At 38.3% G+C, this 24,927-nt stretch overlaps 3 protein-coding genes across 3 annotated transcripts; all 3 read right to left on the bottom strand.

Annotated features, from left to right (window-relative positions):
• On the bottom strand, positions 180-8,539 carry LOC109727196 (beta-amylase 2, chloroplastic). The gene is made up of 10 exons (XM_020257191.1): positions 7,405-8,539; positions 5,495-5,734; positions 5,321-5,407; positions 5,021-5,224; positions 4,475-4,669; positions 4,186-4,350; positions 3,719-3,979; positions 3,210-3,428; positions 1,264-1,483; positions 180-739 (listed from the first exon to the last, which is right to left on the bottom strand). Exons 1-10 carry the CDS (start codon positions 7,978-7,980, stop codon positions 711-713), a joined length of 2,196 nt encoding a protein of 731 aa, XP_020112780.1. The 5' UTR covers positions 7,981-8,539; the 3' UTR covers positions 180-710.
• On the bottom strand, positions 9,653-15,827 carry LOC109727134 (pentatricopeptide repeat-containing protein At5g14770, mitochondrial). Its single transcript, XM_020257034.1, has 6 exons — positions 15,818-15,827; positions 10,975-13,926; positions 10,468-10,531; positions 10,208-10,355; positions 10,020-10,119; positions 9,653-9,942 (listed from the first exon to the last, which is right to left on the bottom strand). The coding sequence occupies exons 1-2, from the start codon at positions 15,825-15,827 to the stop codon at positions 11,096-11,098; spliced, it is 2,841 nt and encodes a 946-aa protein (XP_020112623.1). The 3' UTR covers positions 9,653-9,942; positions 10,020-10,119; positions 10,208-10,355; positions 10,468-10,531; positions 10,975-11,095.
• On the bottom strand, positions 20,912-24,691 carry LOC109727471 (cytokinin hydroxylase). The gene is made up of 4 exons (XM_020257608.1): positions 24,346-24,691; positions 23,641-23,870; positions 22,201-22,809; positions 20,912-21,601 (listed from the first exon to the last, which is right to left on the bottom strand). The coding sequence occupies exons 1-4, from the start codon at positions 24,641-24,643 to the stop codon at positions 21,170-21,172; spliced, it is 1,569 nt and encodes a 522-aa protein (XP_020113197.1). The 5' UTR covers positions 24,644-24,691; the 3' UTR covers positions 20,912-21,169.

Below are 24,927 nucleotides of genomic sequence, written 5' to 3'. Positions count from 1 at the left end.
ATCGAGAGCAAGTACAATGAATCGTAAGAGATAGCATTTGATTCGAAAATAAGCTATTCTTATTTATTTCTTAAATAGTTGAGAGTCAGATCATACATGAATTGTATAACGAAGAGCCTGTTTGATCTAACGGCACACCAGTCATTTATGGAAGTAACAAGCTTCGATGCCGAAACAAGTAAGGTTCAAAAAGAAAAAAGTAAATACATGAGAAATTTTCTCTTTATTCTGTGTCTTACATCTTACACAGAATACATAAATGAATAACAGATTCAAGATGAGTACACAATGAACACAAATACCATCTTTGGAGTGAAAGGTTCTTTGGAGTGAAAGGTGCTTTGTACAACAGCTGTTACTCCATTAGCACAGTAAGTTTTTCACAAGAGAAGAACAAGAGAGCTAAAATCTGAAAAAGCTCCAGGCTCTTCCTAGAAAGGAATAAGTTTCAGATTCCGAATTGAAGCTAAGTGGAAATTTACAAGATTAGCAAGAGTTGCGACAACTTTCGCAAATGAGATCATAGAACACTGATGATGTATTTTCCTAAAGAAGAAGAGCAGTTGCAAGATGCTAAAATGAGACCTATGCTGTACTATGAGTGAAATTTTCTTTAAAGATCGGGAGGCGAAGCCCCTCAAGAAGGAAAAAAGAAAACCTCTGATAAATATCAAGAAAAGTAAATGACTCTCCTGTTGCATTTTTAAAATCTATACCAGGATATCAAGAACTGCTTCGCCTGCAAATTAAAGAACAGTATTCAGCGTACAACAATCCACAAAATAACTAGTGTATTATGCTGGCAAAAAGAATAAAAGAAGAAAAGCTATGTTGCCAAGATTGATGGAATATTAAAAGCAATTACAAGATCATCGTTTAGTTATTCAAGTATTTAGTGAGGAAATAGCCGGTGTACTAATATGACAAAGTGTTGATGTATATGTGTCATGTGTGCTAATGATGAATGGTGCATAAACAATGATTAAGAACAATAAAATAGATGTTATCTAAAAGAAATGAGGTCTTAACTGTTGTGGGGAAGTGTAGAATAAAGAAAAATAGGGGGGAGGCAAGAAGCGAAGAGGTAACTCACAGAAGGTGTTAATGGCACATTAAAATCAACTAGACTTTTTAGGCATGTTTTTGAACAAGTATCTCTTTCCAAACTCTTAGAAATGAACTCAAACTTTTAGCGATATTTCCTAAAAATGAAATATAGAAAGGTTTATATAGATTAAGGTGAAGAAACATGCTAATATTTACCATGCATCTGCTTGACAAAGCGCTCGAATTCTAAGAAGTTCTGTCTCTCCAAGAGAGTGGGGCTAAGCCTAAGATAAGTAAAAGCTATCAAATGCCGTCCATCTGGATCATCCAACGGCTTAGCATTTTCCAATATCTTGTTGTATCCATCTCTGTCATAGCATGGAAGAGCATTTTCACTAGCCACCAGTATACCAGCATCCCATGCAGCATTCACAACCTGAATATGATAATAGAATTATTTAACTGATTGCAGGAAATAACTGGAAATACTAAAATGATGTGATTTATAACCAAACATATTGCTGCCTACTTTAATCTCTTCTCAAATTGTAATAAGATCAAGGTTGATATCATGCAGTCCCTGAGCATTTTCATGAATAGCTTTTACTCTAAATATTTATCACAAGTACAGTTAAATTTATTACCTAAACTAGGGCAAGAATTATCGAAAAATTCTTCACAGGGAAATTACAGGAGAACTCAACAGACTCGACAGTATTATGGTAATGACAGCAGAAATGGGTATGGTGGTGGCGGCAGCACTAGACAGTGGTGTTGGTGGTACCAGCAGTAGTGGCAACAACGAGGGTGACAGAAGGCGGCAGAATAGGGGCAGTGTTGGAGATGGTCTTAGTTGTCGCGGTGGTGAAGGCGGAAAAACTTTGAGAAGATTTGATGATAGAGGAAAGTAATGATGAGAGCTCATGCCAATAGCGGAAGCAGAAATGACAATAATAGCAACAATGAAGGATTGCTTGATGATACTGGTGGTATGGTGGAAGAGTCACAAGATGCATACCCACTATGTCCTACTTATAGTCAAAGCATTCTTTCCAAGTAAACTAGATTACTCAGCAGATATGAGATTACTATGAAAAGGCGAGTGTTTGGGATCCCATGTTTTTGGAATTATGAGAATGCAATAAATCATGGATTCCCGACATGCACCAACTTCCCACACAAATCTGTGATTCCTAGTTAGCATTTTCCCAAAAAATCTCCAAGGATAACATGAACCTAAGGGATCCTTAGGGAAAAAGAAAAGATCACAGAGTAACTACAGCTGACGTAAAACTGCCAAGATAAACAGATACGTATCAGAAGTACATATAACATAATCTAAAGTCTGCTACTTCATGTAAACGTCAGAAGTACCGGAGACAGACTCTGCAGTCCGAACCGACAAAACTTTGCTACAGAATAATTTAAAGACCAAAAGTTTCCTGGTTATCGTGTCATAGACTGCTGCTACAGGATGGACCCAAACTGAAAGAGAATATTACCTATGTAAATGAGCCAGTCCTACTTATACTATAGTCAAGGCATTCTTTCCAAGTAACCAGACGAAAGAACCAATATAACATTACTAAGAAACGAATGTGTATAGATTTGCATGTTTCTTGAGAATAAGAGATCGCTAAAATCCTGAATTCCCGACAAGCACCAACTTCACCACGCAGATAACAACATCAAAATTTATAATACCTAGTTAGCATTTCTGAAAAGACTTAGGACCTAATCCCTCAGAAAGAAGGAAAGGTTATGAATTATAGATTATGCCAGGATAAAACAGACACATGTAGCTACAAAGTAAATAAAGGATAATGAACTGCCTTGACAAATTCTAAAATTTGCCACTTCATGCAAACATTTGTAATGCCTGGCATATAGGCTCGGCGATCCAAAACAACAAAACATTGCTAGGGAATAACTCAAAGACCAAACCAAGGTGGTTTTTCTTTGGTTGTTATGAATATGAGGATGGCATTTCTAAGACTTTGTATAACATCAAACTGGAAATGAAGGTAGCCTATGTAAGCAAGCTCCTATTAAACAAACCCGCCCTTTTTTTCCATGAGAAGCAAACCTGCTTACTGAAAAAAAAAAAAAAAGAAAATAAAAAGAGTTGCATTAAAACCAATTAGACTTGAATTTTTCAATACCTGCCATACTAAACCCTCTGGATCTGCCATAGCATCAGGGTAGTCCATGTTATGGTCCAAAGTACGCAATTCAACACATGTGAAATTTAAAGCCACACCATGCTTCTTTAAAACAGCAGCGATTGCGGCATAACCATCACGGTTGCATGGGTTATAAAACCCAGCAGTCAATTCAGCAGCATGACTGGCGGTTTTGTACCACCAATGCACACCAGATATCTGTTGCAAAAAAGAAGTAACAGTCAAGAAAGCTTGTGATGCAAAGGAAAGCATTAAACCGACACTGGTGAAGACCCATAAAAGTAATAATACAGAGAAATGTATTAAAAAAAATTAAAAAAACATCAAACAAGAATTGTTTATAACAACTAAATATCAAGCAACAAGAATAACCTACTAAACATCAGAAATAATCTATTCCGCATGATTTTCATCAGGTTTAACTTGAAGACTGAAAATTCAAGAAGAGCTAGAATAGCTAGACCCAATCAAGAATAATGTAAACTGACCTTTGCGGCAATTTGTGAGCCCTCAAAAGCCAACTTGGCCAGTGACAGTACACGATCGGCATGATCGACCAACACTTGAGAGTACCAACCAAGAAAGAACCTACCATAATAACTATCATAACTTCCTCCATCGGAAAAAAATTCAGTTTCATGAGGCTGAGAAGTATATGTCCCTGCATTATCTGGTCCTGTTGCCCAGAAAGTGTGGCCCCGAGCTTCTGCTGCCTTTCTCAGACTTCTCATCAAGTACTTATCATAACACTGGAAAAAGAGTTTATTCTAATTAATAAAACCTTACTTCTTCAAGGACAAATCAGGAAGATATTGAGGTAATGCATGAAGTATAAGTAGAAATACACAAAAGTCGGCTCCACTAAGTGAACAAAATATAATTAGAAGTAGCAAAAGTATCCTGTTCTAGATCATGTGAGGAAAGAAAGCATTTGAAGTTAAAAAAATTATATCACCTGAAATTCCCCAATGCCAGGATATCTCCATCCATTCTTTGCTGGATAAGATGGATAGCGTAGCTCCCCACAAGGTCCTAATCCAATTTCAACATCTGAGATGACGCCATTTTCAAAGAACTGGTTGAATTCTACTCGAAAGCTTCTCATATAGTCAAAGTAGACCTGCAGTGAATTTAAAAGGAGGGAAAAATGAAGAGAAACATCTCCAAATAAGATAATTTAAAACGGTATTTTATTTACTCTAACATCAGGCAACACAACATTATCTAATATGAAAGACCCACACCTCAAGTGCCGTTCGGCCTTTTAGTACTCTTTCCTTGTCAATGCCCCAGGAAAGGCACTCAGTGTTGCGCCTTCCTTCCCTATCTGTGAAATAAATGTCTTGATTGCTGTTGCCGATTTCTATCACCCAACTGGGTAGAGGAATTGTAACATCGTCACCGACATTACCACCGCATTCATGAAACGACATAACTGCCTAAATATTATAGACAGAAAAATGTCAATAACAAATCTAGGGAACATTTACAGTTAGATGAGAAACAAGAATCATCAGAAACATCCAATATGAAAATGCCGTATTCTTCGAGCTCTGATATTTTCAGGAAGCCCAAATACATCTTCATAGATTTGAATATTGGAAAGCAACATGGTTACTAGCGGAACATACACTATTATCAAATACCCCTGCCAATCTAAGCATGCAATTATTGATGCTGGGGCATAAAAGTCCAGTATCCAGAAACAGTGCATTCAACACTTCCTATGATTCCTTCTACTCTCTTCCTTCCAAGCAAGGATAGCAGGTGACAGTGTAAGAGAACAATACCTGCAACTTGAGCTTCATCTCGCTCACAATCCGAAACAGCTCCTTATAACCGTCCCAGTTGTACTTCCCCGGCGAATGTGCTTCGACGATCCCCCACCAGCAGTCGACCATCACCCCATCAACGTTGATGGATTTCAACTCCTCCAGATACTTCACCAGACCCTCCGGATCGGCCATCTCGCACTTCATGTTGATCACTCCAAGCTATAATCCCCCGAAAACAGAGCCAATCAATTAATCAAACAAAACTAAGCCCCTCGTAAATGCTGGCTCAAAAAACCAAAAGAACAAACAGCTCACAGGCAGCATCACGTATACGGGGATGCACGGCGTGCCGACATATTCACGATCTGGCACCAGAGCCCTCCCACGCGCATCCATCCCCTGCTACAACCAATCGACACTAGTTGAGAGATCGAAATCGAGAGAGAGAGAGAGAGAGAGAGAGAGAGAGAGAGAGAGAGAGAGAGAGACCTGTTTGTTGTCGCCGGAGAGGAGGAGGTCGTCGGCGGGGCTCCGGATGGGGACGCAGCGCGGGAGGAAGGAGGAGGAGGAGGGGGAGGGTGAGGGAGAGGGGGAGGGGGTGAAGACGCCGCGGAGGCGACCGGTGCGGTAGTCGAGGGTGCGGAAGCTGGCGCCGGCGGGGGAGACGCCGCGCAGAGGCGGCGCCGTCGCCGGAGGGGCTCCTTCTCCGGCTCCGGCGAGTCTCGCGGCCTGAGGAGGGAGGAGGAGGGGGCGGAGGGAGGAGAACGAGGACGACGACGACGCCGCCGCCGCCAAGGTTAGATCGTGGAACATTCGACAAGGTTCGAGAATGTGCACGTGTAGAGAGGAAGTGAGATTGTGTAGCACTTAAAAGAGAGAAGGAGAGAGAACGATGGTGAGCTTTGCTTTGCTTTGCAGAGTTTTTCCATGAAAAATAAACTTGTCTTATGCAGCTCACATAGTCGTCACATGGAGAATTGGATCTAGTTGGATAAAATCTTCTTTGTATAAATATATATAATAGAATATCATATATATATATATATATATATACTATTATATATAATTAGCTCCTATGCTTCTAAAAGTACCAAGTCATTTGTACTTGTAAGTTTTAGCCCTTAAATTAATAATGTGCGGTTAGGATGATGTCGACCCTCTTGGGTTGATGTCGTGTTGGTTGAATATATAATCTAAGCGGTGAAAATGATCAAAGGCGTAAATCTAAACGGTAAAAAATCACAAATACCAAGGTTTGATTACTTTTACAAGCACCATAGCCGAACTCATATATATATATATATATATATATATATATATATATATATATATAAAATTGAGATTCAATACCTTTAAAAGTAACAAATTAGTGGTGCTTATAGATTTTCGATCATTGGATTCAAAGATATATGATTAGGATGATGTAGACTCTTTAGGGTTAAATGGGTGGCTGGTTAAATAGTATAATCTAACAGTTGAAAATGATTAAAGGCGTAGATTTAACGGTATTTATGAAAAAACTTATTAGGCAATTGATAGGGTATGATAGGAATACCCCTATTACTAAAGGTGGACGGTTTGGATTTTAAGCTTCAGACGTGATGATGCACGAATCTCAAGGCGAATCCGGTGAACAAAAAGGCATCATTTGTCAGTGCGGATAACCTGATACTGATGCTGACATGACTATAAATTAAGATTTCTATATTATTCATAGGCTTCGTATAAACTCTCCGTTTTTTTTCTCTTTCTATGTTGATGGTGTGTCATCTATTTTTCTTTTTTTTTTTATTTAAATAAACCTAAACGAAAGATATTCAAAAATAAATATACTTTTCATAATTTAAACTAAAAATAATATAGAGTCCGGCTACTATACTATTAATAGCACGAAGCACTTGATGCTATCAAGTTTTCCGCCGTTAAATCTATCCTCTTGATCATTTTCACCCGTTAGATCATACTATTCAACCAACCATCCACTCAATCCTAAAAGGTCAATATCATCCTAACCACACATCTCTTAACCCAATGGTCGAAAAATTTGATAGTATTACTGACTTGGTATTATTAATAGCAAAATAGCCTAATTCAAATAATATTACGCATTATGATTGCGTAATAAAATTTTATTCCTAAAATAATAAAATACCTTACTAATTATTGCGGCCTTGATTAGCCATACCAATAACCTCCCCTATCATCTACCATTTATTACTTCCCTTCCGTTCCCACACCTTAAATAACTACTTAGACCTCCTACTCCTTCCTACACACTATAACTACTGAAGAGGAAGAGGATAGAGAGAGGAGAGGGGGTGTGGTTGTTTGTGTATCTAAGAGAGAGAGATGTTAAAGAGAGGGAGATAGAGAAAGAGAGGTGAATTGAGAATTGTTACCTGAGAGTGAGAGTGAGAGTGAGAGTGAGAGTGAGAGTGGGAGGAGGAGGAGGAGGAGGGGAAGGTGGTGCCGTCGGGGAGGACGACCCAGCCGGCTTCGCGGGCGAGGGCGGCGATGACTTCGTTGATGTCGGCGCGAACGCGCAGGTTATAATTGCCGTGGCGGCGCAGCCCCGCGAGGATCCTCGCGGTTATCGCCCTCCGGTGCCGCTCCCGCAGCTTCGTCCTCTCCTTCTCCTCCCTCCCCCTACTCCTCCTCCCTCCTCCCCCCACACCCCCCATTCCCCCCACCACCACCACCTCCCCCTCCTCCGCCGCCGCCGCCGCACGCGGCGGCGCCGCCTCGAAGTACCGCCCGCCGTAAACCCTAACCGCGGCGGCGGCGGCTTCGTCGGCGCGGGCGATCGCCATGCCGCGCTTCATCGCCACCGCATCGTCGTCGAGGTCGTCGCCGCCGCCGCCGTCGTCGTCGTCCTCCTCCTCCTCCTCCTTCACCTCCATCTCCTCGTCGTCGTCGTCGTCCTCGCTCGGTACTCCTCCTCCTCCTCCCCCCAACTTCTCCATCTCCCGCGCCATTTCTGCGATCTCAGTCTCTTGCTACTCCGATTGCGGTGTTTGAGCTAAAACACTAGCTGAATCTAAATCTACCCCCCGTTTCAGCGTTTACACGTAGATCCATGCTTCACCCGCACGATTATAGCTCCACGGATCATAGAACGACACCGATTTCATCCGGATCTTAGCTGGATAAGAGTCCAAAACGCGATCCACTCCTCACGTAAATCGAATTCGAGTTAAGATTTAGGGCGAATCCGAGCCAAAACCAAGAGCTCCTCTCCCTCGCCGCTGCTCCGAAGGAGGAGGAGGAGAAGAAGAAGAGCCCTCGTCGCGGAGCGGGAGGCGCCGCACCACGGGAGACCGCCGCGGCTCCGGCGGGCGAGGCGGCGCAGGAGATCCGGCGCCGCGGGGCTCTCCGGCGAGCGGCGGCGGATCCCGGCGGCGGCGCCGGAGCGGGGGCTCGGGTCCGTGTGAAGGGGGAAGGGGGCTCGGGGCGTGTTAGGGTTTCGCTCGTGTGCGGCCGCGTGCCTAGGTTTTTGTTTTGGCACGGACGAGCTCGCGTGGGATCGGACGGGCGGTCGCTCGACACGTGTCCGGCTCGGACGGTGGAGATCGCTCGCGCGTTGTGCGCGCACTAAGGCACGCTTATGAGACCCTTCCCCCGCGGTTAGAAAAGTGTGAGGCTCCTCCGCGTTAGTTAGCGTCGTTAGCTCATGTAATTCGCGTTAGTTTTGTTGGTTACGGAAAGGTAGGGGGAGTGGATAACGTGTGGACCTCCCTCATTAATCGACCAATTAAAATTAAGCACGCATTAAAAAAATCAGATATAAATTTTTATTTTGAGCTGAATTGAAAATAAATAATGTGGTTTTATTGGGATAAACTAATTTTGAGTAGCTATAAAAAATAATTATTTTAGTACCGCTATCTGTTGAAAAATAATTTTTAAAGAATTTAAAATTGAAATCATTTAATTCTGAAAAAAAAAGGAAAAAATAATTAAAAATAATTTTGAGTTTGATTAGGCAGTTTTAAAGTTCACTTTTAAATGAAAAAAAAAAAACACTTAATCCTGACGGTTTAGTGTGAAAATAATTTGAAATTGATTTTAACCTCAATTTTTTTTAACTGTATAAATAATAAATAAATGCCATAAACTGCGTAAAATCATAGTGGTGCTCTTCTGCTTACATGAGATTCTTTTGATTTCGGGTTCATTAAATTGCTCTAGTAATCTACCTACTAATAACCATCTTTTACGGTCAACATCCTCGAAATCACCAACAGCTAAGGAGACGTTTGGACCAACGTTCACGACATTTAAACCCTATAATATTCCTGGAGATCATTATATTGTTTTCAACTGTTTTTTTTTTTTTTTTTGTGAAGAGAGAGAGAGGACGAAAGCATGCTATTTATTTTATTTATTTTTTATAAAAACAAATTAGCTAAAAATATAAAGCAATTAAATTCGAATTTAAACCTTGAATATAACCACCAAATTTTTATCACCTGTGCTAGGAAGGAACTGGTTCTTCTATTGTCAAATAAAACCCACGTATACAGAGGCTTTCCAAGATACGAAACAAAAATTAAAAATATACAACAGTGCCCGATACACAGCTATAGGCTTATAGGTGCGACTTCGAGAAACTCGAGTATCATGTGATGCAAAATGAAGGGAAAAAAAAAAAAAAAGGATATGCCTACGTCAGAGGCAAGATATCGAAGAACTATAAATCAATAGAAATAAAATCTGATTAGGAAGATCAGACTATTTTAAGAAACAAATTTATGGACATACAGAAAAACGTTTGCATCAGCCCCCTCTTATGGATACTCCAGTCACGGAAAAGCGGCGAAATCTCCAAGTGCAAATTGCAAATTTATTCGAAGAAGATCACGAATCACATGCTTCTTGTTGCGCGAGTCTAGCGCAGATAATAGCAGCCATAGAATTTGTCATCTGATGTTGCTTTTCTGCAACAAAATTCAGACTGTTTGTGCAAAAACTATAAAGAAAGAAACTAAAAAAAAAATATTTCAAAATATCTTACCTCTTTAAACTGAAAAAAGATAGCCGAAAGCCTCAGAAAGTCTACGCTTTTCCCCACAACTACTAGCAGCAAAAGCCATTGTTTTCGACCCTGCAAATTTCTGTGAAGTTCGTAAAGATGATGACTTCACATTTACAAAAGGTGTAGCAAAGCAATTCAAACAGGTGATGGTGACTTGCGACACTTACTGATTAAAATGGCTATCGTAGATATTGAAGATGAGTTCTCAATTTGAGAGAACCAGTCACCAGTTTTCTCGCTGGAGAGATACTTCAGCCAATTGTCAGAAAGATCCATTCCATAATCCACACAGCAAGCAGGATATTCTGGTATCACCTGTAGGACAGACAAAGACCCGTAATAATGAAAAATCAGGTATTCTCATGTTGGAGAATGGAGATCGGCAATCTTATCACCAACATGCAGAAACAATTCAATGTAACAGTACCTGGGATATCACTTGCATAGTCACATGAACATACCATCTGCTTAGCTAAACGAATAAATCAGCTCTGCCCAAAAGAAAAAAAATTGTATGAGAAATTATCAACATATATTGAAAGAACTTGGTTTTGATTAGTATTACAAGTATTACAAGCAAATATTACGAGAAGCAGTATTTGCCAACAAAAATTTCATGGCAGTGTGTCAATGTTCTCATACACAAAGTCTAATAAAAAAAAACAGAACGGAAATAAATGGAAGGTTTGTCATTTTAGCCTGTTCTTAGAGTGGAAATATAGGGAATCATAGAAGAGTTGAGAATCAAAGGCCTAAAACTTCCAAGTATTCTTAGAATTTGGGCGTCAACAGCAAAAGAGGAGGGGAAAAAAACTAATATCTACAATTACTTCAGCATAGACTGCTATAATTAAAGCACTAAATGATAATTCATAAAAATTCGCACGCAACCACACTCGATGCAGTTAATGAGATGCAAAAAGATAACTCGTACCCCAAATATTTTTGACATACAAACCACCAGCTGCGTGATTCGAAACCCTTCTGGAAATAGGTACTAACACACTTACTATGAAATGCTTCCTTCAATTCCCACTCTGATCATTCATAAGCACTCATACTTTATATAAGTTTTTAAGTACCCTCTGAGCTCTCCACTTCTTTCCTGGTCTTGAAAATGCACTACAGATAAACTTTAGAGTACTTTCCGAAGGAGTAAATCCCCTTTCATTCATCTCCTTAAGCAGTCTTCTTACCTCAACCCCATTTGGAAGCTTCGACCATCCGCTTATAAGGATATCGTATGTGGAAGAGTTAGGCGATACGCCTCTCTTTTGCATCTCATTGAACAATTCTTTAGCTTGGTTCATCATTCCCACCTTAGCAAAATCACTTATAAGCACATTATATGTGCTAAGTTTAGGAACAAACCCTTTGCTTACCATCTCGCAGTATAGCCTTACACATTCCCTTTTGTTGCCTTGTTTTCCATGACCTGTAATTAAAATATCGTAAGTAACATTATCAGGAGTAAATCCTCTATTATGCATTTCATCAAGTACTTTTTCTGCTTCTCCTATCTTTCCAAAAGATGAAAGGCCACCTAGTAGAGTATTATAAGTCGCTATATTTGGTGACACGCCTCCATTTAACATCTGAGAGTAAGTAGCAAATGCTTTTTCTATATGGCCACTCTTGCAATGTCCGAGTATAAGAGAGTTAAAGGTAATTGTATCGGCTAAAATTCCCTTTCCTATCATTTCCTCTAAAACCCAAGTAGCTTTTCGTGTCATCCCATGTGTACACAAAATATGAACGAGAGTGTTGTAGACAATTGAATCAGCATGAAGTCCCATTCTCATCATTAACTCGTGAACTTGCAAAATCAATTCTGGCTTCCCGCTCTTAGAACAAGCTTGCATCACTTTTCTATAGGAAGAAGGGTTAGGCGATAACCCCGAATCGGCCATTTCATGCAACAAAAGCATTGCGTTTTGTACATTCCCTGCCTCAAAGAGGCTTGCAATTAAGGAATTGTAAGTGATTAGATTGGGCATTACATTGTTACCCTTCATCTCATTAAAAAGTTCTAGACCCTTCTCCACCTTTCCCTCTCTGCAATGTGCTGCGATAACAGTGTTATATGTCGCATTATCAGGAGTTAAGCCCATCTTTTTCATCTCTACAAAGAAAGATCTTGCTTCTTCATACTTTCCAAGCAAGCAAAGACAATTTATAAAGACGTTGTAGAAGACAACATCAGGCACGAGATTTTTCTCCATCAACTCCTGAGCGGCTTTCAAAGCAGCAGGCGTGTTCCCCGTTTTGAAAAGCCCGTCCATGAGAGACGTGTAATTGACACAATCAACCGTTAGACCCTTCTTCTTCATATCCTCAAACAAGCTTTCGGCCTCATCCATCCTCCGGTTCTTCTTTAAGCCGTTCACCAGTGCATCAAGCACAAAATTATTAACTTCTAGACCTTCTGATAGCATATCCTGATACAAGTCAAGAGCCGCTTCCGGCTTTTGCATCTTAAAGAAGCCGTCAATAAGGGTTCCATAAGTTACAATGCTGGGAGTTATGTTTCTTTCCCTCATCTCCCTAAAAAAATCAACAGCCTTGGAAAGCAATCCTTTTTTCAAATACCCGTTGATGATGGAAGAGTAGGTGATAACATTCGGACTAATAGATCTCTCCTCCATTTCCAACAATACCAATTCTACGCTATTCATATCTCCGACTTTGCAGTGCCCGTCAATCAAAACCGAAAAAGCAATAAGATTCGGAATGATATTAGATGACAAAATCAGTTGAAACGTATCTTTTGCTTCGCCAATCTTTCCATTTTTGAAAAGTCCATCCATTAAAACCGTATAGAAAACCAAATCCATAACAACACCTCTAGCGACCATTCGACCAAAAAGAGCCAACGATTCCCTAGTTTTCCCTGACTTAGACAACGAATCAAAAAGATTGCAATAAGTTACGTGATTAGGAGCAACACCCATAGTCTCCATCTCCCTAAAAAGAGCATAAGCTTCTAAAAATCTACCACTCTTGCAAAGGCCATTAATGAGAGCACTAAAAGTAACCACATCCGGCAAGATCCCGCCTTTAACCATCTCCTCGTACAACTCGAAAGCTTCTTCGAGCCCCTCCCTCCTGCAATATTCACCGATAAAAGTAGTGTAAGTCACAACATTCGACTCCGCATCCTTTTTCATTTCATCCATCACACTACTCGCCGACCCAAATTCCCCAATTCTACAAAGCCCATTGATCAAAGTGTTATAGCTAATCAAATCCGGATTGATGCCTTCTGTCTTCATCCTCTCCACCAATTCACTCGCCCTACTCATCGCACCGATCTTACAATAACCATCGATCAGCGAATTAAACCCGACTACGTCCGCGCCGACCCCTCCGCGCGCCAACATACTGAGCAAGGCCTCGGCTTTCTCCACCAGCCCTTTTCGGCACAACCCGGCAACCAAAGTGTTGCCGCTAACGACATCAAATCCAACACCCTTCTTCACCATCTCCGACAACAACCCGACGGCCGATTCTGGCAATTCTCGCACGCAGAACCCCCAAATGACCAAATTATAGCTCACGGTGTCGGCTTCGACGGTTCTAAGAAGATTCAAAGCGTCTTGCAACATACCCATTTTGCAAAAAGCGTGGATCAGCGCATTGTGGGTGAAGAGATCCCCCTTTTGGTGGGGGGGGAGGAGGTGGGAGTAGAGGGAGGGTACCTGTGAGGCGAAGCCGAGGGAGTTGAGCCTGTGGAGGAGGAGGTTGAGGGAGCGGAGGGGAGGGGCGAGGCCGAGGGCGCGCATGCGGCGGAGCGCGGCGGCGGCGGCGGAGGGGCGGGCGCAGGCGAGGTAAGCGTGCGCGAGGGAGACGAAGAAGGAGGCGTAGAGGTGGGATTTGGAGACGGGTACTGGGTTTGGAGGGTTTGAAGGGTTTCATGGAGAGAGAGGAGAAAGAGGAAGGAGATGAGTGAGGAGCGAGTGAGAGAGAGAGATCCTTCACAATAGGGTGGAGTTATAGTGTGCGTATGCTCCAGAAAATATTTTTTACGATGGAAAAATAACTTTTCATCCATTTATAATAGTTTTTAAAATATATATATATTTTAAAAAAAACAAATTCCAAACCAAACAAAAAAATAATAATTTTGTTTAAAAAAAATTATGTATGAAACAATTGCTTAGTGCATTAGTTCTTATTCCGGAGATTTTTTTAGACAGCGGAAGTTTCAACTCGGCAGGTGCATATTTGCAGAGTTTGATCATATTAGTAGCAGGTGAATTTATAGTTGTTATTGGACAAACAGCGATCAAATAAAAAAAATTTCTAATTTAGAGGAGCTATAGGAATAATAGTTACAAAAATTATTATCTAGCACAGTAGTTCTCATCCTAAATACATAAAAAAATAATAATAATAAATAATAATAATAATAAAAAGAAAGCCGTAAGGGGTCGCGCCAGGTCCGGGCCTATACAAGGCCAGTTGGGTCGGGCCTCGATTGGCCCGGGCTTCAATCTTTTTCCCAAAATAGTTTCGGATCTATTAGGTTACAACCCAAACCCAGCTCGAGTCCGACCCAAGATCCAAAACTATGTGCTTCAGCGTGCCAATGTGTATATCTCTTCCTCTATCACACACAAATATAAAAATATATCCATAAATATGTATACTATACGAATTATATTACTATACTATCGATAGTAACAAGTACATAGTACTATCGAGTTTTTGGCCGTTGGATGAAAGAATGTGGGGCTAGAATAATAGTGGTCCCCTCAGATTGAGTAGGTGGTTAGTTGAATAGTATAATCTAATAGGTGAAAATAATCGAATGATAAATCTAACAGCAAAGAACTCGATAGTATCAAAAATTTGGTACCATCGATAGTATAATATCCGGACTCCATATTATACTACTGTTTATGATAATTTTACGCTTAAATTATTGATTGTTGATATATTTATATTTATGTATAATTTACTGCAAATGAACCTAAAGTAGGCCCGATATATATCGGGCTCCGCTTCGGGCCCAACCGATTAGCAACCCAACTATGTGGATTTGATCTAACCCCACATGAAATATTGTCTTAGCCGTGCTATTAAAAGAAGCACTATTTAAATATTTCCTACCGCGACATAAGCTTAAGATGTTGCTTCTTAGCCAAACGCTTAGCTACAACTTCTGCAGTCGGTCGCAGAAGAAGAAGTGTTCGATTTGTATTGAATAAAAGTTTGAATATGGTGATAAACTAGAATAAACGATACACAAAAGGACGGATAAAAGAGATGCAAATTTAGCATTCCTCTGTTCAAAATTCAATGCTTTGAAGTGCGAAAGAAGGCGAGATGAAACAAATAATAACTAACATTAAGAGAGTCTATTGACTAGTAAACCTCATTGTGCACTTGTATCCCGCGAAAAACATGTATAAAAACGTTGCGCATAAAAATTGACACAAGATATCAAATTGTACTAAGAATGTTGAATTACCGGGCCGATTGACTCGAATTTAGTAAGAGTTCGATGTATCTAACCATAACCTGATCCATTGACACATCCAATGTTTGGATTTAGTCCACATGACTAAGTTTTTATTCTTTTGAATCACACGTGCACGGCTTCAACATCAAACCTACAATTGCACGGGTTGCTTAATTTGTTATTTTATATAGGAAACAATATTTGCATGCTTTTCTTAAATTTTTCGTTTTAATAAAAGAGTTAGTAAGTGGCTAATACAAAATCCTTTAAATGAGGCACCTAAAATGTTGAAACGTGTAAAAAGCAACTCTACCTTGATCCATCGATTACTTGTTTAGAAATATTATTGAAAAAAAAAGGATCACTTTTGAAGGGCAAAAAATACACATAGAAAATATCGGTGTTTGCCACTTAAAAATGTTTTTTTTTTTTTTGAGAGAGATAGGTAGCACGCTACCCGCTTCGTTTATTTTATTTAGAAATAAACTTAGCTAGAAATATAAATCAACTAGGATTCGAACTTGGGTCTCGGATACCAACCACCAAACCCTTTGCCACTTACTCTAGAGACGGTCGGTGCCACTTAAAAATGTTTCTATTGATGTTATATAGTAACGATATAGAATTGAGCTAGAATACTTTTAAGGCTTCATTTGGTTCGGATAAAAGCAAGAACTAGTTATACCGGGGATAGATACAAGTATGGATTTTAATAAGAATAAGGGTATTTTTTTATTTGGATGAAAATATGAGTATAAGCTGGAAATAGAAAAATTATGTTTGGATGAAAATGTGAGTATAAGGTGGAATAGTTGGTAGTTACAAATAGAAAATAATAATATTACGCTTATAATTGAATTTAAAATTTTAAATTTATAATTTTAAATTGAAAATTTTAACTTTTAAATTTTAAATTTTGAAATTAAAATTTAAAATTTTAATTTTCAAAATTTTAATTTTAAATATCAAATTATAAATTTAAAACCAAATTTAAATTTGAAAGATATAAAATATCAAATTTAAAATTTAAAAACTAAAAATATCATATTTAAAATTTAAAATTTAAAAATATCAAATTTAAAATTTAAAATTATAAACTTAAATTTTAAAATTATAAATTTAAATTTTAAATTCTAAATTATAAATTTTTAAAATAAATTTAAATAAAAGATCTAAATCTCTCTCCTCTCATCACGGATTCTCTCCTCACCTACTTCTCTCTCTCTCTCATCACCTAACGTAACCGGGGTCGGTGGAACAAGTTATCTTCCACCCTGGGCTGGGAACACTTGTTCCCACCTAATTACCGTCACAACATGGGAGGTGGGATCAAGTTGTTCCCACCTTCACCTCCAAAACTGTTTTGGGTAAAGAGGAGAAGTACCCCCTGTATCCCCCTATTGTACCGCGGTCCAAAACTTAACGTTAAAAATACTTACTCTCTTGGCGCTTCTCTAGATTTGTTTAAAAACCATTGGATCTACTTCTTGATTACTAATATACTTGGATCAAACACTATTCCACGTACCCGACTACCATCATTTCCCATACCTCACACTCTCTCCAATCCAGTTAAAAACTTCAAAAACCACCAACCTCTTTGTGCTTTGAGAGTTTGTAGGCTCAACCTAACGATATATATATATATATAATATATATATATTATATATATAGAGAGAGAGAGAGAGAGAGAAAGAGAGAGAGCAGGGCTGCTCTGCTCTCAGGAGCACCGAGGTCTCCGTGCTCCTGAGCCGTTTTCGATGATGAAATTTTCGAATCGACGATCGGCTCCGTTAGACTTGATCTAGCGTATTTAAAGTTTCTAGAAAATAATTTTTGCTATTTTTTAATATCATTACCTAGTGATCGGAAGGATTCAAAATCAATAATTTTTAATGGTTGATATCTACTGTTTTCAAGTTTAACGGTGTAGAAGTATTCAAATCAAATGAAATTTTGATACAAAATTTTTTATACTATCTACAACAAGATTAATATTTCTGATCGAAAATTTTAGTGCTATATCACCATCTTTTATAGAATTTTTATTTTCAGCCGTTAAAAATTATTGATTTTGAATCCTTTCGATTGCTAAGTAAATGATATCGAAAAATTACAAAAATTATTTTCTAGAAACTTCAAATACGCTAGATCAAGTCTAACAGAGCCGATCGTCGATTCGAAAATTCTATCATTAAAAACGGCTCAGGAGCACGGAGGCCTCCATGCTCCTGAGAGCACAGCAGTTCTACTCTATATATATATATATATATATATATAGGGAGAGAGAGAGAGAGAGAGAGAGAGAGTGAGAGAGAGTTTTCGGCTACTATACTTTTATGAGTAAGATCGTTCTTGTACACAAAAATCGTTTTTGATGATAGAGCTTCCGAATCGATGATCCATACCGTTAAACATTATCTAGAATATTTAAAACTTCTAGAAATCAAATTTCATAATTTTTCGATATCATTTACCTTACTATCAAAAGCTTAAAAAATTAACAATTTTTAACGGCAGGTATGGGATACTTGCTAGTTTAACGATATAAAAGAATCAGAATCAATTGAATTTTTGATAGAAAATTATATTCACTATCTAGATAAAAATCAATAACTCCGATCTTAAATTGAAGGATCCGATCATCCATTTTTAGGACGTCATTCAATTTTGACTGTTCATTTTATGTCCGCTTGATGGACTTTATTATGATTTTGAAAAATTACGAAATTTATTTTTTAGAAGTTTCAAATATTTTAGATCATATTTAACGGAGTGGATCATCGATTTGAAAGCTCCATCATCGAAAATAATTTATGAGTACAAAGGGCTCTATACTCATAAGAGTATAGTAGCCCTAACCTCTCTCTCTATATATATATATAGAGAGAGAGAGAGTCCGGCTGCTATACTCTTATGAGTACGATCGTATTCATACTCATATATGAGTACGATCATGTTCATACTCATATATGAGTACGATCGTTTTCGTACTCATAACTTGTTTTCGATGACAGCACTTTCAAATCGATGATGCATATTGTTAAATATTATTTAGAGCATTTAAAATTTCTAGAAATCAAATTTCATAATTTTTTGATATCATTTATCTTACGATCAAAAAATTTTAAAATTGATAATTTTTAACGGCCGATGTAGAGTACTTGCTAGTTTAACAGTGTAAAAGAATCAAAATCGGTTGAATTTTTGATAAAAAATTCTATTCACTATTTAGATAAAGAATAATAACTGATCATAAATTAAAGTATCATCCATTTTTAAGATATCTTTCGATTTTGACCATTCATTTTACGCACGTTTGATTCACTTTTTTATGATTTCCAAAAATTACGAAATTTATTTTCTAAAAGTTTTAAATATTCTAGATCATATTTGACAGTGTGAATCGTCGATTCGGAAACATCATTATTAAAAATAACTTATAAGTACGAAAGAACTCTATACTTATAAGAGTATATTGACCCTACTCTCTCTCTCTCTCTCTCTCTCTCTCTCTCTATATATATATATATATAAGTTTTTGCCACTCTTTACTACCTAATATTTATAGTACCTGAAAAGGTCAAAAAGTGTGAAGTGAAAATCATGCCATAAAATACAAACACGTGAAAATCATGCCATAAAATACAAAAACGCGCGGAGCTATATATATCCTTTCCTTTTTTATAAAAGGAAAAAAAAAAAGGTGGCAACCTCTTTGTTATGAGGACATTTTGAAATATTAGAACACGTACCTTTCTTGGATTGATACTGAAATTTCAACTATCTTGATTTGACTATTGCATTGTTGAATTCAAAGTTTTGTTAAAATTAATGATTTCACTATCAACTGCATATTTCTAAAAGGTAAAAAAAACTTGTAAAATTATTAAATTTACTAGAATTATCAATGAATTTAATAAAATTTCTGATTAATTTAATACAGCTTGAATCGTTCGTGTATTAAGAATGGCTCCCTTCAAACCACATGGCATTTTTTTGGCTCCATATATATCACCTTTTCCTTGGTCTTAGATGTCTCAATTTGTTCATGTGACACGAGATATTGACCACTAATTAAGTCCAATTGTTTGCACTTCAAAATTACATATGCTTAATTTTAATTACTGTCGCATCATCAATTACAATATTACTACATCACTTACATATGAATCATCACATCAATATTTAGTCAACTAAATTAGATTGTAAAATTTAATTATAACAATTTAAAAAGATTGAGTAAAAAACTGCAGCAAATTAAAATATGGGAACCAAAGTGTCACGTGTCTCATAATTTACAAACCAAAAGTATAATGATAAAAATATACAAAACATGCTTGAATTATAGACCATTTCGAATTGGCTATACAACATTTTAAAATTTTAAATTTACCGCCCAACTTTTCTATTTGTTTGGTTTGAGTCAGCCAATGATATTTTGACTTCAAATTTAAGCTAATTATTTATTTTAATAAATTTATAATTGTGAGAATTAAATGATATATAATAACTAAATTTGTAAAGGTGATCAACACATTCAAATTTTAAAGTCAAAAACATTATTTACTGACTCAAAAAACATAAATAGAAAATTTGAATAGTAAAATAAAAAATTTGAGAGGTTAGATAGTGGATTCAAAATGATCCATAATTCAGATAAATTACACAGTGTAACTTATCTAGGTCGTACCAAACACCGTATTCATCAATCACCACACGAGTTTTACTTGGACCTTCAACAAGTGTTTTAAATTCAACTACAACTTGAAATATTATATTTTGAAAAAGGCCCAGGGAAAAAGACAGTTTGTAGTTTATTTAATTTGCATTGGTGTTGAGAAGTTTCGAATCGCTTTCGCAGAACTAATTGAAGAATCCCACCAACATGCAAATTGCAGATAAGGTTGAATTTGAATTTGAATTGGATCCAAACCTAGCATTGCTAAGCTAACTAAGAATATCCATACATTATTTAGAGAAAACTAGGAAAATGTTGACCTTTAATTATTGACTCAAATGCCATGTTATCCCAAGGTAATCCAAAAACTTAGGTTTTTAGATCAGTATTTTTAATATTCATATTTAATTCTCCGCCTCGCGTATATATATATATAGATTCAAAATTTTTTAATAAATACAAGATGTGGGTTTGAATTAAAGTGAAGGAAATTAAATAACAGCAGGAGCCTACAAATGAAACGCGAATTCAAGAACCTTTCAAACTCATTACCTTTTGCTCTAATATCATATTAAGTTTTTAGGTAACGATATTTTTAATATTTATTCAACATATATAAAAAACAGTATTACAAAAATTAATTAATAAGTATTGAATATAAAATATTTAAATATAGTTTTTACAGTAGTTAGTAATTTTACATGGCATCAGATAAGAAAGCGACATATTAAATTCAACAAATCAACTCACTGATAGGAGTGATTAATTAATTGGAACATCAATGTATATATGAGAACATAGTGTACATATGATTAGAAAACAAGTGCACAAGCCATATATAAAAGTTCAGATCGAGTTTGTGCATGAAATATCAGCATATACACGCACAAACCTTCATTAATTAATCCTACATGTCCACCAAAATTAAGTGTGTGTGTGTGTGTGTGTGTGTATATATATATATATATATATGTATTTCTCTACTTAGTTAATGGGATTAATAACTAATTGTATCCCATTAGAAGGCCTAAGAGACAACATGATCCTAGGCTCATGTTTATATTTGGGAGACAATTGTAAAGAGAACCTCTTTAGTATGAGACTGAGCACAATCTTATACTCCATCAGAGTGAGGTTCCTCCCCACACAAATCCTCCCCCCGAATCCGAAGGGCAAGAACCCCATCCGGTGCTTGCACCCGCCGCCTGCGCCAGCGCTGAACCTCTCCGGCTTGAACTCGTTTACGTCATCGCCCCACAGCGACGCGTCGTGGTGCAACCCAACCACGTCGACCCACATGTTGGTTCCCTTCGGGATGACCAGCGACTCGCCGATCGCAATGTCTTCGCGCGCTTGCCGTTGTACGTTCGGCGCGGGGGAGTAAAGCCTCAGTACCTCATTCAGGACCCAACTCATCTGCATGGTTGCATGGAGAATTGTAAGATGAACTGGAGATCACAAATATAGATCAAGTAATTGGCGAGAGAATTCGATATGATCAAATATATAAGCAAACGAACTTATTAGAAAAAGTGTTTTCATCGAAATCGCGTAAAATATAGCTTTTAATTGGTTGAAGCTAGAAGTTCCTCAAGGAGTAGAGGTGATAATCAAGTTTAGCTAATAGAAGTCCAGAGCTCTAGCTAGCTTTCATGATAAAGTAAACTGATTTTCTTTGTCTTAAAAATAGAAACTTTAATATCAAACTTTTGCATTTGTGTAGCTATTACTGCAAGCTACATTGTGCTGAGATACTCAACATGAAACTACAGAAGTTTTTACAATTAATGTATCTAATAAACAACATGTTAAACTTAATGAAATGCCCATTTAGCTCCACTTAAAAGCTCTATATTCTTTACTTATCTTTCTCAAACAGAGATTAAACTGTGTAAGAAAAGAAACCAGGCCCAAGGAGGCATTTTAATTAGGTTCTTGGTTCATTCACTTACTACAACCATATATACCAAAACATTGACACATAAAATCATACGAGTTAAGGTTAGTAGCACTACCTTCGTAAGTTTCGACAGCCCGTCGGAGTCGAGCGATCCGCCAGCGGAGTGCTCTGCGATCTCCTCCCGGAGAGCCGCCTGCCACTCGGGGTACATCGCCAGCAAGAGCAGCGTCCACGAGAGCGCGAGCGCCGTCGTCTCGTGACCGCCGAAGAAGAATGTCTTGCACTCGTCCACGAGCTCCCTCGTCGTGAGCTTCCGCGCCTTCTCCTTGCCCTCACCCTCGCCCTCTCCCGCGAGAAGGAGACTCAAGAGGTCCTGCCCCCCGCGCCCCTTTCTCGCCCGTGCTTCGACGATTGCGAGGAGGAGGTGGTCGATCTCCCTTCCGAGCCGCCATGCTTTGTAGGTCTGCTTGAGGTACAATAGGTTGCTAAACGGGACGCCGACCAGGCGGTTCGACTCGAAGAGAGTGGCTTGCAAGCGTCGGAGCTTCTTGAACACTCTCACGCCGTTCTCTTCGCCTAGGCCGAAGCTTGTTTTCGCGATGATCTCGGCCGCGTTCGTGGTGATCTCTCTCTCTACATCAATCTCTTTTTGGCCTGAGGCCACTATCTTGCTCCAGCTATCTAGCATCTTGGTTGTGGACTCCTCCATTAGGTTTATCATGGCCTGCATGCATGCATGCATGGAAAAAGAAATTAAGGTAATATTAATGGAATGGAATTAATTAGACCCTACAGCTATACTATAGCTTCTAGAAGAATTTATTTACATTGACAAAAGAAAACACATGCATGCATGTAGAAAAAGAAAAGGAAAAAAAATCAAAGCTTTTACTATTGCACACAGAAAATCTTGTTGTGCCAAACAAGTCCAAGTTTCGACAAAGAAGGAACCACATATGTGGCCAAAAATAAAAGCAGAAGCATGATCAACCAGTCCATTAAAGAAATTTCTATTTCAAAACTTTTTACTATCGTAACAACAGAATTACAAATACACCAAATAAGCCAAACATACTCTACCTTAGGAGCGCGACCACATCGAGTAACTTCTTAATGAAATCTAGTTGAGTGAGTCGTATGATTCATCATATGCTCGAATCTTAAAGGTCTATTTCAATCTAAAAGTTTTCTGCATGAATCTCAACACTATATTGAACGACAGGTGCAAAGAATACTCAAGAAAGTTAAGTGAGGTGCTACAAGCTGGTTTAGACTTAGTTTGGTATTGAAACATATCTGATGTTGTTAGACAAAATGGAGTTAGGAAAAAAGTATATAGAGATATGTTTCTGGGTTCTTCAGTGGAAACGCAGAAAATATATTATAATCGACTCATCGCAATATGCGGAACGCAATGTTACTTGAAAACAAACAGAATATTTTTCTATCGTAATTTCTCACCGCACGTAATACAATCTTTCCGCAATCCCAAACGAAGGCTTAATCTTCTTTCTACTAGCTTTTTAGAGAGAGAGAGAGAGAGAGAGGGGCGTACGTTGAGATTGGTGCAGGAGAAAGCTGGCGAAATGATGTGCCTGTGATGAGCCCAATCCCCACCCTCGACCATGAGCAAACCCTTGCCAAACAGGGGCTTCCTGTCCTTCTTGAACACGTTGGGCTTCCCCCACTTCCTGCTCAGAGTCCCCGAAGTCACCACTTTCAGGAACTCGGGATCCGCGATGTACAAGAACGGCTCAGTTCCTAACCAGTATATGAACACCTTCCCTACAATAGTTACCATGCACGCATGCATGCATGCATGCACGCATCAAAATTAAACACCATATGTACATAAACTCATAATTAAGCACACATCTATATATATATATTCAAAAGAATAAGATTGTCGCATAAAATATAGTATAATATCGAATAACACCGCAACCAAGTATGATTTTTGTTAAGATCAAATTTACAAACGAGGTTAATTATTTCCACGTGAAATAGCGACATAAAGTGTAAGCTCAAACCAAACAGGCTTAAGTTAATTTCTAAGTTGAACGAGTTTCATTAAACATATATATATATATATACATCCCATCTCTATCAAGATGGGTGTTTTTTCTCTCTTTGACGAATTTTCGTCGGATCACCCAATGTTCGATTTCGAACAAGGAAGAAAAAAAGAAGGAAAACTACGACGAAACCAAGTTAGAATTTTGGGGGGTTTGATTTTTTGCGCGTGGGCGGGCTAGCTTACCAAAAGTTTTCCTCCATCGTGCGAAGTAGGGGAAGACGGTGGAGTGGATGTCGTTAGTAAAGCTCGAAGAACAAGAAGAAGCAGTAGCAGAAGCAGAAGAAGAAGAACCATGTTGTTTCTTGCTCATCTCAACCAAGTTTCCGAACGGAAAATTCGGCGAAGGCCCGTCGAAGCCGTTCCTGCGAAGCCGACGACTCACTCCGACGGGCGCGAGCCAAAGAAGAGAAAATAAGCTACAGAGAAAGCCACAAATAAGGAGGCCCCCCATGGCTAGAAGAAGCTGCAGCAGCAGCTCCATATATATATGGATGAGGTGGTTAGTTTTGTACTACAAAAAGAAGCGCTTTTACCCTGTGCTTGTGTGTATTTGAGCAGGGGAAGGGGGGGTGCTTATATAGTGGGAGCAACTCTTTTTTTTTTTTTTTTTTTTTTTTTTTTNTTTTTTTGCCCTTCGTTTTTTGATTAGGGGGTTGTGAACGGTCAAGGGGCCGTTCTTTGACCTGAGAAAGTCAACAGAGGAGAAAACCATGCGGGCTCGTTTTTGGGTTATTATTTTTATTATTATTATTATTATTATCATCT

The sequence above is a fragment of the Ananas comosus genome, linkage group 22 (genome assembly GCF_001540865.1).
Source record: "Ananas comosus cultivar F153 linkage group 22, ASM154086v1, whole genome shotgun sequence".
NCBI classification, from domain to species: domain Eukaryota; kingdom Viridiplantae; phylum Streptophyta; class Magnoliopsida; order Poales; family Bromeliaceae; genus Ananas; species Ananas comosus.
Note: the sequence above shows the minus strand (reverse complement) of the source record. Positions and strands in the feature narration are given on the sequence as shown.